The 15,662-nt window shown below is 43.5% G+C and overlaps 1 protein-coding gene across 1 annotated transcript in view; it reads left to right on the plus strand.

The window, feature by feature from the left end:
* WIF1 (Wnt inhibitory factor 1) overlaps positions 1 to 15,662 on the plus strand; it is a 154,667-nt gene that overhangs the window by 61,727 nt on the left and 77,278 nt on the right. The window contains exon 3 of the mRNA XM_075856889.1: positions 13,544 to 13,652. Within this exon, the coding sequence (XP_075713004.1) occupies positions 13,544 to 13,652 (109 nt within the window). The remainder of the gene's footprint in view (positions 1 to 13,543; positions 13,653 to 15,662) is intronic.

The following is a 15,662-nucleotide window of genomic DNA, read 5'->3' on the forward strand; positions in this document are numbered from 1 at the left end:
TGACATACTGGTGTTTTCCAAGGACTGGTCCTCCCACGTGGAGCATGTCAGGAAGGTGCTCCAGGTCCTCCGGGAAAATAATCTGTTTGCGAAAACCGAAAAATGTGTGTTTGGGGTACAGGAGATACCATTTTTGGGTCAAATCCTCACTCCTCATGAATTCCGCATGGACCCTGCCAAGGTTCAGGCTGTGGCGGAATGGGTCCAACCTGCCTCCCTGAAGGTGCTACAGTGTTTTTTGGGGTTCGCTAACTATTACAGGAGATTTATTGCCAACTTCTCGGTCGTCGCTAAGCCTCTTACGGACCTCACTCGCAAGGGTGCTGATGTCCTCCACTGGCCTCCTGAGGCCGTCCAGGCTTTTGAGACCCTCAAGAAGTGCTTTATCTCGGCCCCTGTGCTGTTTGAGCCCAACCAAAGGGAGCCATTTATCGTGGAGGTTGACGCGTCCGAGGTGGGAGTGGGGGCCGTCTTGTCCCAGGGTACCAGGTCCTTCACCCATCTCCGCCCCTGTGCTTACTTCTCCAGGAAGTTTTCGCCCACGGAGAGTAACTATGATATTGGCAACCGCGAACTTTTAGCCATTAAATGGGCTTTTGAAGAGTGGCGTCACTTCCTGGACGGGGCTAGACACCAGGTAACGGTCCTTACTGACCACAAGAATCTGGTTTTCCTACAATCTGCCCGGAGGCTCAATCCGAGACAAGCTCGATGGGCGCTATTTTTTTACCAGATTTAACTTCTTGGTTACCTATAGGGCTGGGTCCAAAAATATTAAGGCTGATGCACTGTCACGTAGTTTCATAGCCAATCCTCCTTCGGAGAAGGATCCTGCTTGTATTTTACCCCCTGGTATAATCGTTTCTGCCACTGATTCTGATTTAGTCTCTGACATTGCGGCTGATCAAGGTTCAGCTCCCGGGAACCTCCCTGGGGACAAGCTGTTTGTCCCCCTGCAATACCGGCTAAGGGTACTTAGGGAAAACCATGACTCCGCACTATCTGGTCATCCTGGCATCTTGGGTACCAAACACCTCATTACCAGAAACTATTGGTGGCCTGGGTTGCCTAAAGACGTTAGGGCTTATGTCGCCGCTTGTGAGGTTTGTGCTAGGTCCAAGACCCCTAGGTCCCGACCTGCGGGCTTACTACGTTCTTTGCCCATTCCCCAGAGACCTTGGACCCATATCTCCATGGATTTTATCACCGATTTGCCTCCATCTCAAGGCAAGTCGGTGGTGTGGGTGGTAGTAGACCGCTTCAGCAAGATGTGCCACTTTGTGCCCCTTAAGAAACTACCTAACGCCAAGACGTTAGCTTCTTTGTTTGTTAAACACATTCTGCGTCTCCATGGGGTCCCAGTCAATATCGTTTCTGACAGAGGGGTACAATTTGTTTCTTTATTTTGGAGAGCCTTTTGTAAAAAGTTGGAGATTGATCTGTCCTTCTCCTCCGCCTTCCATCCCGAAACTAATGGCCAAACGGAGAGGACTAATCAATCCCTGGAACAATATTTAAGGTGTTTCATCTCTGACTGTCAATTTGATTGGGTCTCATTCATTCCCCTCGCCGAATTTTCCCTGAATAACCGGGTCAGTAACTCGTCAGGGGTCTCCCCGTTTTTCTGTAATTTCGGGTTTAATCCACGGTTCTCCTCCGTTTCTCCTGGTAGTTCCAATAATCCCGAGGTAGAGGACGTTCATCGGGAACTGTGCACAGTCTGGGCCCAGGTTCAGAAGAACCTAGAGGCGTCCCAGAGCGTACAAAAGATTCAGGCTGATAGAAGACATTCTGCTAACCCCCGGTTTGTCGTCGGGGATCTGGTGTGGTTGTCGTCTAGGAACTTGCGCCTTAAGGTCCCGTCCAGGAAGTTTGCTCCCCGATTTATTGGGCCTTATAAGGTCATTGAAGTCCTCAACCCTGTATCCTTCCGTCTGGAGCTGCCCCCATCCTTTCGCATACACGACGTCTTTCATGCCTCCCTCCTTAAACGCTGTTCCCTGTCCTGGTCCCCCTCGAGGAAACCTCCTGTTCCCGTTCTCACCCCTGAGGGGGTGGAATTCGAGGTGGCCAAGATTGTGGACAGTAGGATGATCCAGGGCTCCCTCCAGTACCTGGTCCATTGGAGAGGATACGGGCCGGAGGAGAGGACTTGGGTACCTGCTCGAGATGTTCACGCTGGGGTATTGGTCAGGAGGTTCCACCTTCTCTTCCCCACTAAACCAGGTCCTCTTAGTAAGGGTCCGGTGGCCCCTCATAAAAGGGGGGTACTGTAAAGGATCTGCCAGGCACTACGTCTGTGGATACTCCCAGGAGTAATCAATCGACACCTGAGGCCGGACCTCTTAGACTGACTCCGGCTCCCACCAATCAGGGTGGCAGGCTCAGGAGTGGGAGAGCCTATCACGGCCTGGTCAGTCGGAGTTAGCTCCGCCCCCTGTCCATTTATACCTGCCGTTTTCTCTTCCTCATTGCTTGTGATTCTTCCTGGTTTCCTGGCCCTGCTCCAGCCTTGCTCCAGCCTGCTTCTGCCTTGCTTCAGCCTTGCTACAGCTTCCGCTTATCCTGCTTCGCTCTGCCCCCGGCTTGCTTCCTGCTCCTTGCTCTGCATTCGTATACTTTGTGGCATCCGGATCCTGACTGGCTCGTTCACCACTCTGGTTTCCCCACGGTGTTCCGTGGGCTACTGCCCCTTCCCTTGCTTGTTCCCTGTTTGTATTCCCTTGCACTTAGTCAGCGTAGGGACCGCCGCCCAGTTGTACCCCGTCACCTAGGGCGGGTCGTTGCAAGTAGGCAGGGACAGGGCGGTGGGTAGATTAGGGCTCACTTGTCCCCTTCCCCTCCTTCCTGCCATAACACTGAGGATCTGTAAGGCCTCTTTTTCTTAGACTATACTCTCTGTTGTGTTATCCTCCTGCACAGTTTTGCGCTGGGATCTCCCACTTCTCTTTCTATCCTACTTAAAAACTATTTTCTGTTCTGTGAAGGGAGTAGTACACCCCAGAAAAAGCACAACAATTTAAGCTATGCTTTAATGATAAATTAGTCTTTTAGCATGATAACTTAGCCATTAAAACGTAGGAGTGATGGTTGCTGAAAATGGGTCTTTGTATATTTATTCCATTAAAAACCAGCAGTTCCCATTATTACTTTTTGAAATACAGCTTTTATGTGTCCTGAATACATAGAAGCTGTATCTTGCGCTGAAAAAAAAAGTATATAATGGTTTACATGGCCTTTAAGCCGGTTATTAGCAAATAAATATATAAAGATTATATGCAATGGGGCTACACACTGTATAGTCCGGATAAAAAATCAACACACTGTCTCCAGGAAAAGTTCCTCACCATCCCCAATATCAAGGAGGTTATATGTGATAGATGAAGTATCAGAACACACTTGGTGTTTCTTCTGCATGGTCTCCCGGCCTTCACATAAAGTGGTTCTGCAAAGCATAGAAGTAGACAACCATAGCGCAGACTGCAGCGTTGGATAAAATCTTTTAGTACTTTATTCCATATACTCATATACACTGCAATTGAGTCTCCACTGAATACAGATTAGTGCAAACCATATGTCAGTACATTATATTAGCAAATAAAACTATATTACTATAAAAACATGTTTTATGTTTCATCTATTTTTATCTATTGCAAGTGCTCCAATATGACTGATCAGTAATAGTTATTAAATATTAATTGTGTGTTCCTGCGGCATTGCTAGGTTCTTAAAAGATCAGGGGCACAAGCCCAAAGGCATATGCCCCCCAAATATTTTTAAATGGACACTAACTTTTCAAACAACTTATGCTAAGCTAATAGTATATCTAATATAGAACAACTTTGTAATTTACTAACTGTTAAAATGTTTTTGTTTTTTTATCCATGCAAATTCTGTCTCCCTTCCTGTAATCTGCTGTCAACCCTCTGTTGTCCAGCAGAGTCTATCCCTGGTACAGAGCAGAAATGACGGGCTGCAGCAGCTGGGGTGTGTCTCTTCACTGCCTGTCCATACTAGTCTATGGAGAGGGGTGGGGAAACAGGAGGAGGGAGGAGAGAGAGATTGAGTCAACAGACACGCTGCATACAAGTCTATGAAGGGGTAAGCAGGGGAAGGAGTGAGAAAGACACAGATGTGATGGTAAGCTTTCTATGTCACCCCGGAGCTGGATTCTCAGCTACACTGATTATTACTGCTGTATAATGACCTCCATGTTGCTGCAGCTTTGATATATGTGATAGATAGAGATAGGAGAGCAGGATTCTCTTCTATGTGTGATGTGTATAGAAGACATGCTAGCAGTTAGGCTCCACCCACTAGCTCAGAGACAACTGAGAATTATAGATAGAGCCTGCAGATGGGAAAACTGCTAAAAAAACATGGCCAGAAATAGTGTTATTCCTCATGTCCACACATTTGACAGCTTATTCTGAAAAGTGACCTGAAAAGTTAGGTACGCTTTAATGAAGACTACTTTTGTAACACATGATAGGCTTAGATATACTAGCTCAACGGTAAACTCTCCCTGGATATTACTTTATAATGAAAATCAGTTCTATGGGCCTAGAAGATATATCGATAGAAGATTTGCCCTAAATAATTTGCCAGTCATAAAATCAAATCTATCTATGACAGAATACCTCTAAATAATAGTCATACAGTTACCATGTAATACCACAGTTGAAAGTGCCAGGGTGCAGGGGGCCACTTTTAAGAGCATCCTGCCATCTAAAAAAAAAGGTTTCCTTGCACCATGACACCCCTGGTGTGCATGAATAAGAGAATTGGGCACAAAATGAGGGACCATCTAAGGCTTCAATCCTAACCAAGCGAAAAAAGAAAGTGGTTTTGTGCAATTTAAGATGTATTGTAAATCAGGGTGTCTTACTCTGGCAAAGCTTATTATTTCATATTAACGAAAAGAGTCCTCGGGAATTGCGCTGGATGGTTTCTGGAAACATGGTCTAATATTCAAGGCTGGATTGGATTTCTTTTGGCGTGGTAGAAAAGCTAACTTATTACCTTTTATAGATAGGCAAACCCTTAGATTCATTTAATACCAAGTAAACAGGGTTAATTCACACGAGATGGAAATGCTGCTGATTTCCGTCCCAGACATGTGGATGAAATTTGGACAAGTCTCGTTCACACGCTGCTGAACATTTTCTGGACGGAAATCAGAGTGTGCTGGAGATTTTCTAATTTACAGCATGCTCATTCTGTTCTGCATGTTTACTGCGGATTTGAGCCACCTCAATGTAGAAGGGGTGAACTCTGCAGCAAAATACTTAGTGACATGTAACACGTACAAATTTTGCTGCAGAAAATCTGCAGCATCCCCAATGAATCTAGAAGAGATTTAATTGAATATTCCTATGAAAATAAATTGGATAAAGGTATTGGTTGTAACTCAAAATATTAAGGCCTCCTGCACACGAGACAGAAACGTTGCAGAATTTCCGTCCGTAGTTTCCGTGCAGAAATTCGACAACTTATTATAGTAGCACCAAAGTTGATGAGATTTTAACAAATCTTATCCACATGATCCAAACAAAACACAAAGAAAACACTTGTGGAAATTGACTGCGGGGCAGATTCTCCATCTGCAGCATGTCTCAGACTACACCCCTTGGCAGTGTTGACCCGCGTGTTTCTTTGCCACTTCCTGACCGCTATGATGGAGACGCAAGTACCTGTCGTGGATTTCTGAATCCGTGCCAGATCCACTTCAGCCTGTATAGTAGGACATTTTCATCTGATGGCGCAAGGGTCGCTTTCATCATCTCTCTCCTCACTGGCAAGGCTCTTGCATGGGCGAAGCCTATCTGGGAGAGACAAGGACCAGAGACCCGTGACTTCCAAGCCTTCCTCCAGACTTTTCGTATGGTGTTTGAGGAGCCTGGTCGGGTCTCATCTGCAGCGGCCTGTTTGATTAACCTCGTGCCTGCTCTTAAAGTGGCAGCGTGCGCACCGGACTTTGATGAACATCAGGCCGTGAGTACCCTGGACTATAAGAGGGGTCCAGCCCTCTGCTTTGATGCCTGAGCGTTGTTGTTGTTGTTTCCCTAGTTTGTCTATGCAATGCTCTCCTAGTGTGTTCCTGTTCCATGCATTCCATACTATCCTGGTCTAGTACTGTGCTGAGCCAAAGTCATGCCGTGCTGTATATCACGCATGACCTGCTTCATCTCATCTGACGTCTACCTGCTGCCTAGTCCCAGCCGAGCCTGCCTTGCTACTGTCCGAGCTTCCACAGGTACCTATACGAACTATAGACATTGACCTGCTCCCTGTTGGCCAGCTGCCATACCGCCAAGGCGGTACGGCCCAGTGGGTCCACAGACCCTTCGTGACAATATGCATGTGGCTGTGGCTGGTACTGCAGCTCGACTCTGTTCACGGGAATACAAAGTACATGGCTCAGAAAAGGGCGTCCAAACAGGTAGTACTTATGCATCTATAAAAAGTCATTGTGAATATTCAGTAAACCACTATGCTTAAAAGGGATCCCACATCAGTTAGCAGAAGGTAAAGAAGGAGTGGGAAGTAGGTGGTATGTAGTGAAAGAAAAGGATTCCCTCGTAGAAGAGCAATGTTGTGTACAGGATCCTGCAAGCTCATTCCATAGTGGGGAGATGTGTGGAGGTGATAACTGTGCTAGTCCTTCCCTAGTCAGGAACTTTTTGTGGATTTCTTGACCAGTTTTGATGGTAGCAACGCAATATTGTTTTTTGCTACATGTAAAAACTAATTTAAAAGGAAAAGCACATCAGTGTTTGAAGAAATTTAGGCAGCAGTTTAACCCCTAAATGATGCTGACTATTTTGGGACTTAAAGGCATGGTGTCGCCCCAAAAACATGTTTTTTTTTTAAAATTTAAACATTTAGTGTGTGGGTGATTAAACATTGTTCAAATTTTTTTTATTTTTTTTGCGAGTCAGGAAATATTATAAATTTTTTCAAATTTTTCAAAATTTATAATACTACCCATTTTTGGTCACTAGATGGAGCTGTTTGGAGCTAGTTCCCAAAATTGCAGCATTGCAACATTGGGTTAAAAGCTATCGCTCTAGTGAGCGCTCAGCATCCCCCCCTCCTTTATCCTGGCTAGTGCCGGGATAAACGAGGGGTTTGAAAGGTTTAACCTGCTACACTGTGTGTCGCCATTTTTTGAGGTAACTCACAGTGTAGTAGGTTTACATGCAGTAGTAAACACACACAAACACTAACATACATTGAAATCGCTTACCTGCTCCTGCCGCCGCGGCCCGTCCGCTCCCTTTGCTGCCGCTGTTCCATGTGCACTTGTCCGGAAGCCGCGACCGGAAGTAGTAATATTACTGTCCGGCCGCGACTTCCGGTCCACAGGAAAATGGCGCCGGACGGCGCCAATTTCGAATAGGACTGTGTGGGAGCGGCGCATGCGCAGTTCCCACACAGACGCCGTACACGGCAGTCAATGGGACGGGAGCCGTTCGCAGTCCCTATGGGACTGTGGCTGCCGTATTCCATGTCTGTGTGTGTCGTTAATCGACACACACAGAAATGGAACAAAAAATGTCAGCCCCCATAGGGAAAAAAAAGTGTGAAAAAAAGAAACAGTAAAACACAAACACACAAATGAAAATAAACGTTTATATTAAGGCACTAACATCTTTAACATATAAATAAAACATTTGTGATGACACTGTTCCTTTAAGGATGCAGCTATTTTTTTTTATATTTTCATCGCCAAGAGCCATAACTTTTTTTATTTTCCGACGACATTGCTGGTTTTTTTTTGTAGCTTATTTTTGCTGGACTTTTTTTTTTCAATAGTACCAATTTGCGGTACATATAATTTATTGATTAACCTTTATCGTTTTGGGTGTGAATAGAAAGAATGCATCATTTTTATAACGCGGTTTATCTTGTGGTATAATTAACATCTTAACTCTATTCGAAGGGCTGTTGCGATTACAACAATACCACGGCGATGTATCATTTATTTATTTTTTTAGTACTCTTGCACAATAAAGCATGTTTTATGGAAACAATATATATTCTGAGAGCAATAACTTTTATTATTTTTGTCGGTGTAACTCTATAAAGGCTTTTCAGCGAGTTGCAGTTTTTATTGCCACCGTTTTCAGCTACATAAAACTTATTGATTGACTTTTCTAAAACAAAATTTGGAGAGGGAGCATTGGGCCATAGTTTTGGGGGATTTTTTTTACAATATAATCCGTTTGGTATAAAGGATATGTTATCTTTATTCTATGGAATGTTACGATTGCGGTGATACCTTAATTGTTTTAACGACCTGTGAGCCACACTAGTATAGCGTGGGCCGAAGGGGTTAAGAGTCTGACTCTGTAGAGAAGTGGTCTGTAAAGATCTGGATTGAGTGCCCTTGGACAAGCATTTGCTCTTGGATTCTTACTGCACACAAGTTGTTCTTTGCAGAGAACCTGTATGCTCTCTTATAAATGCTTTCATTCGCTATTGAAAAAAACAAAACAATTCTAGAGCATCTTTTCTTTTAACTCTGAATTGTGCTGTTCCTCTGTTAACCCTCCTGGAAATAAATAAATAAATTGACAACTGGGTGTTGCCGTTTCCCTTCTCAATATTGTGTCCCTACACACTGTGAAATCAATACTGACAGTATCAGATTGTGATTGCTAATCTGCCATAGTAACTGAACACTGATAACAAACCGTAGAGGCAAAAACAAGCATTGCAAAATCACACTGATTCATAGTAAAACCACGTCCGTTGTCGCAGTTGTCACGATTTGCATCCACAGCCTGTCTGTACATTGGCTGAACCACATCTATACAAAAGGAACAGTCTTTTGATGATAGAAGCAGATTTATTTTTTTTTACATCTGGAAGCAGCTTTCTGTTTAGCATGGCCTACTTGATGAAATGTACTTCTTCCTAGTCTAGGCTCGGAGTCCTGGCAAAGTGAATATAAAACAGAAATTGGTTTATTTAAAAGAACAACAAAAACTATCCACTTATATACAATTGTTTTGCATAATGTGCATAATCTTATACATCTTACATAATCAAATAGTGTGATTCTTTGGGAAAAAACTGAGCTTAAATTATAATCATAAAAGTAAATAATGACTATGTAAATACATTCAGCAAGTAGCCGAATTCATCCATATATTTAATTTTAGTTTCATTAATAATATGATCATTGGTGGAAGAGAAATCATGTGTTTGTTCTTTTTTAAAAACGTTTTAGCTATTTATTTTTTATTTTTAAAAATGTCCATGGGGGCAGCCATATTGGTGATACACACTTCCATTCTGCATTATCTGTATAGACCGTACAGCAGGGCGTGTGTCCCTTATAGCCGCTGCATTAAATAGGAGTCAAATGACAGAGAAGTGTCATAGATTATTACAGTCTCCAGGAAGTAATGGATACATCCCCTTCCACTAGAGACCAGACAGATGCATACAGAGCCTGTATCTATATGTATAGTGTATAGTATTACTATCTCACACCCCTTGCTTGTGGCTCTCTAGCTGTTGGCAGCAACATATACTATTATGCACTAATAACAGCATGGATGCCACAGCATTACTATACATGGGCATCAGGGTCAGAAAAATACTGACAGTCCATATCAGGCTAAGAGCCATACCACTGTTGCTTGGCTCTTTGGACAGGATCATATAACAGGCACCTGGCAGTACGGCCAGCACTGACATAGATTGGGGACCAGCACAATATTACTGCCACTTTCTATTTGGCCATTTTACTTATTAATGTATGTGTTTTATTATTAAGAATTAGCAGTAAATTGTTAATATATGTAATCAGTGGCGGATTATAATATGGGCGTTTCGGGCGGCCGCCCGGGGCCCAAGCTTTTAGGGGGCCCATCGCAACCCAAAACGCACATCATTTTAAATCGCTTAAGGTCGGACTCACTAATGGCCGTTCACAAGAAGCGCCGCTAATGGCCGTTGAGAGGGAGGGGCGGGCGGACTGCAACAGAGGGCAGCGCAGTGCTGATGAGGAGGAGGGGGATGGATATCAATTGCTGGATAGGACTAGCAGACGTGCGTCTGCTAGTCGTGGTAGAACACGCCCCTCTGACGCTTCACGTACCGCCAGTGAGGAACAGACGAGAAGGGCGGTGGTCGAGCAACGAGGAGGTTAGTGTTCATGTTCGTCTCCATCTTAATTTAAGTGACTCCAGAGGACTCCATGAAGGGGGGAATAACCCCCCATCCAATCCCCCATAGAGCCCTCAGTGTTTCAGTATTTATTATACAGCAGGGGGGTCTGAGCGGTGTAACTCACTGCAGAGGACTCTATGGGGGGACAATAATTTCCCTCCATAGATACTCAGCAGTGAGTTACACGCTCAACCCTCCCTGCTGTATAATAAATACTGAAATACTGAGGGCTCTATGGGGGATGGGATGGGGGGTTATTCCCCCCTTCATGGAGTCCTCTGGAGTCACTTAGATGGTTAGAACCCCCCTCCCCCATTCAGTATAATACCCCCTTCCCATAGAGCCCTCACTAGTTACTAATATATTACAAGGGTAAATCAAATTGTCTGACTTCTGGGGGCTGTATAGGGGGGTCTGAGCGATGGGCTCTATGGGGGGCCCCCCCCCCCCCACAGAGATGTCAGAATCAGACACTCAGATCTCCCTATAGAGCCCCCAGAGTCAGACAAACTCACCTCCCCTTGCAATATAATCCCCCCCATACAGCCCTCAGTTTTCCCATAAGAAAAATGTATGACATATCCACCATCCGTAAGTCCCATAAAACTGAATGATGGTTACGGAAGCAGTGTCTCTCGCCGACTCCCTCTGATCATTAAAACTAAGCATCGGAAGCACTCGTGTGAGCGCTGAGCCACTTGGTTTCTGTTTCCGGAAAGCTGAGCAGCTTATGTACGGGCTCATAGAAAGTCAATGAGCCCGTACACCGCTACTTTGGCTTTCCGGAAAAAGCCAAACAGAAATGAAGTGGCTCTTTGCTCACATGAGCGCTTCTGCCGCTTAGTCTCCGTACCCGGACCCCACCCATCAAAAGTTCTGACATGTCACTATGACATGTTAGAAGTTTGTTAAAAATTGACTTACCCTTTAGGCCTCATTTACACGAGCGTGTGCGTTTTGCTCACGCAAAAACTGCGGCGTTTTCCGTGCGCAAAAGGCACTTAACGGCTCCATGTGTCATCAGTGTATGATGCGCGGCTGCAAGATTTTCGCGCAGCCGCCATCATTATGACTAGAGATGAGCGAACTTATGAAAAGTTCGGTTCGGCTAGTTCGCCGAATTTCACGAAAAAGTTCGATTTGGACCGAACCTGTAATTTCCGTGCGCCGAGCATGGTACTGTCCAGGGTGCTGATAGAGTTAATGGGCTGCACTAACTCTTTCAACAACCTTGACAGTACATGCTCGGCGCACGGAAAATAAAATTTTAATGTAATAAAAAAAAAAAAAAAATACGTTCATACTTACATTCCTCCTGTCCGGCCTCCAGCGATGACGTTTCATCCATGTCGCCGCTGCAACCAATCACAGGCTGTAGTGGCGGTCACGCACGTCAGGATGACGTCAGAAGGCCGGCCTCCAGGGATGACGCTTCATCCCACGTGACGCCCTCTGCAGCCAATCACAGGCTGCAGCGGCCTCTGCAGCCAATCACAGGCTGCAGCGGCCTCTGCAACCAATCACAGGCTGCAGCGGCCTCTGCAGCCAATCACAGGCTCCTCTCCTGAAATACTCTGTGCTGCCTTAAACTCTGTGGACAGGTCAGGATCCTGTTTCTTTTAAATGCTGCTGGGGAACCCGCTCGATCCATTATATAAGGCTGCGCTACAGTGCAGCATTTAAAAAAAAACAGGATCCTGACCTGTCCACAGAGTTTAAGGCAGCACAGAGTATTTCAGGAGATGAGCGTGCAGATTCAGTGCTGCTGTAAACTCTGCTCTTACCATTACGTAGCTCAGTCTGTTACCTCTCCTCCACTCCTGTCCTCAATAACACCTTCACATGATTGGCAAGTCACCACGTAATGGTAAGAGCAGAGTTCACAGCAGCACAGAGTATTTCAGGAGAGGAGCGTGCAGATTCTGTGCTGCTGTGAACTCTGTGTGAGGGGGGCCCAAGTTGTATCAACAGCCCAGGGCCCATGGTACACTTAACCTGCCACTGTATGTAATAGTGAATTGAGTTTGGTCAAACATTTCTTTCTAATACCTACAGTAATGTGTCTCACACTACCAGTTATTGTTGAATGTGGCTTCTGCTATAGGTAATGGTATAATTGGCTTTATGAAGAGCAGCACATTCTGTGAAATATAAATTAGGTAAACGTTTTGCTCCACAGATTTATTATAAATGTTCATTATAGTCTTGAATGTATGTGATCAGTGCTGCTTTCTTTATAACACGAGAGGGAGATTCCAGGGCATGGGATAATCTTGTTTGACCAGGATATCAGATGGAGAAGGTATATAAAGTGGTTGTCTACTTTGGACAATCCTTTTTTGTCTGAATATCACACTGATCACAGAGTGTGCCGCTGCTGAGACCCCCAGCAATCAGCTGTAATCTGTAGAGAATTCAGCAGCAAGTGTTCAATTCACATGCAGCGCCACCATAGGGGAAATGAAGCATTACATAGATCCCATTGAATTTAATTGGTTGTCTGTGTATTGCAAGAATGTGTCTGGTCCTTCAGGACTAATAGGTAACGATGGACCCCCTGTTTTAACTCAGAATTCCCTAATAGGATATTTGAAAATAGATTTTCTAAACCAAACAAAACCCTTTATGGTGGTTCGGTGGAATTAACAGACAATATTATAGCTGGGTAACAAGCAAAAGCTTTGAACCTTTGCAACTCTTGTTGTTTTGGCATATGGAGTTGTCAGTTCAAGGCCCAGCAGGCGTTTTTTTTTTATCTTGCCAAGGTAAAAAGATAGTAACATTTTTATTTACACATCTACTGGGAGTCCAGCTATTGGCATCGTTGGCTTGGCTTGATCTATAACAACTTGATCTATAATTGCAGAACTTGGCAATTGAGATGTCTTAAAATGGAAAAAAACACCTAACAAATCTGTTGACTAGTATTATGTGAAATCCTAGCATATGTAAGGTATTACTCCATACAGTCTACTGATGATAGATAGATAGATAGATAGATAGATAGATAGATAGATAGATAGATAGATAGATAGATAGATAGATAGATAGATAGATAGATAGATAGATAGATAGATAGATAGATAGATAGATAGATAGATTGATTTAATGATGATGCTGTAAACTTAATCTTCATAGCAACACATGCGCAACCTGCCGCTTTATTCATTCGGAGGAACGGGGCCCCCGTTCACGTGATCGGCGGGAGTCCCAGCGGTCGGACCCCCACCAATCAGTATGTTACCACCTTTCCTGTGGTTAGAGGATAACATTTAATCTAGGGACAACCCTTTCAAATGCTTTATTTGTCTCAAGAACCTTACACCAGTTTGTCATACACATTATGCTTTTGTTACAGGCAGAATACTTTTATGAATTCCTGTCACTTCGCTCTCTGGATAAAGCAATTATGGCAGATCCCACTGTAAATATACCATTACTGGGCAGTGTTCCACACAAGGCTTCAGGTTAGTATGATGTTTTGCTTTAAATGTTTTTTTTCTACAAGTTATCTAGCACTGTATACAAAAGTAATGTAATGCTAACTATTCCATGTTGCAGTTTGTATTCCTTACTATAGTGTTGAACAAATACTGGTCACCAAGTCGTCATGACATCTGAACTCTTCGACTTGTTGATTATAGCAATAAAAAAGTTAGTGAAATTAATAAACAGGGTCATGTACTCATCACGACAGCCCCTAGCTCTGAATACCTTGCATATGTATTCTTGCAAAATTGCTGTCTCCTCTCCTGTGAATCAGGCTTCTAACTTTGGAAATTTCTATAGGCCTGTAGAAATAACCGATAGTAATGTAAGCAAACTAGTACTCAGTGCACTGTAGTTTGCAAGAACCATCTTAAAGCGGTGGTCTGTCACTTTCTGACCTGTAGACAAAGCATATATGAAGAGATCATAGATATACTGTACCCATATTTTAAAAAGAATCCTTAAAGACTATGTAAATGTTTGTAAGTGTTTGTTTTGAATAAAAATGTGTATTAATGTGTGTTAATAATATTTGCAAATACATATTATTAAAAATTATTTTTACTTTTTTAGATACAGCTGCTATGTATTCTCTATACAGAGCAGCTGTATCTAGCGCTATTCACTGAATCCATCAGTCCCACGGACCTGACAGGTTCAGTGACAGCAGGTCCTGCATGTCTCTGACATGTAGGATCCACCTGTAAACTATCCCATCTAAGTTATGAACACGCAGGACCCGCTGTCACTGAACCCGTCAGATCCGCGGAACTGACAGATTCAGTGAATAGCGCTAGATACAGCTAGAGAATACAGAGCACAGCTGCTCTGTATAGAGATTACAGAGCAGCTGTATCTTAAAAAGTAAAAATATTTTTTAGTTTATTAACATACACTAATACACATTAAAAAAAAAAAAAAAAAATACAACCACTTTCAAACATTTACATATCGTTTAAATATTCTATAGAAATACTATTAAATATTTGCAAGTGTTTCGCGTGAACAGCAACTTGGAATAAAGACTTCAAAACTTTGAAACCTGTAGATGCACTGATACAAATGCAATATCGATTGTATATCACATACCACATTAAATAGAAATTGCTGTGAGAATTCCTAGGTAAAGGTAAAATACCTCTAATGCCGGTTTCACACGAGCTTTGAGAAAGGCTTTCCTGATCTCACAGGATTGGCTCTAATTATACGGCTTCTACATGGAACCATAATGCACTCATGTAAAACTGGCTTTGAGCTATGTTAAAAGATCACTAAACTGAAAATGCACAGAAAGAAATGCCAGGAACCTCTCACCTATTACGGGAAATGCATATCACAGAGGGAGATCGCCCACTCGGAACCCCCCCTCTATGAGCCAGAACACAAAGCCACTTACAAGCTGACTTGAGCTGTCCATATATTACATGGACAGCCATTCATTTAATAATGTAACAATACAACGTAGTACTACAAATAATCAGCCGATGGCAATATCACTGTGAATGAGACAACCCCATTAAAATATCATCCTATCCCTAAATCATATTTGTCTCATATAGCAATCAAAACTTAGAAACATATAAAGAATTCTTCTATGTGTATCTCAGGAGTTCAGCAATGTCCTCCTCCTTCTCAGAATCCTGTGTCTTGCTGTAAAGCTGGCCATACAAATGAAGATGAAAGTCATCCAAAAGGGCCTGGACATCCATCAACTGACTGATGTTGGCTGAAATGATGCATGTATGGCTAGTTACGCCAGTCATTCGCCACTGTATTTTTTCGGGGGTTTTTTTGTAGCATTTTTTTTTTAAACTAGGTCCCTGATCTGCCAAGTCAGCCTGGCATGTTGATGGTAGCATCGATCTTGGCCGATCCTAATTTTAAGTGTATGGCGACCTCAAGACAACTGGCTGCAGAAGGAGCCATCCCCACTACTCTGTTTGCAATAGGCAGAAACATTACACCCCACCCATTGGCTCAGTCCCACC

Source organism: Rhinoderma darwinii, chromosome 3, assembly GCF_050947455.1.
Source record: "Rhinoderma darwinii isolate aRhiDar2 chromosome 3, aRhiDar2.hap1, whole genome shotgun sequence".
In the NCBI taxonomy this organism is placed as follows: domain Eukaryota; kingdom Metazoa; phylum Chordata; class Amphibia; order Anura; family Rhinodermatidae; genus Rhinoderma; species Rhinoderma darwinii.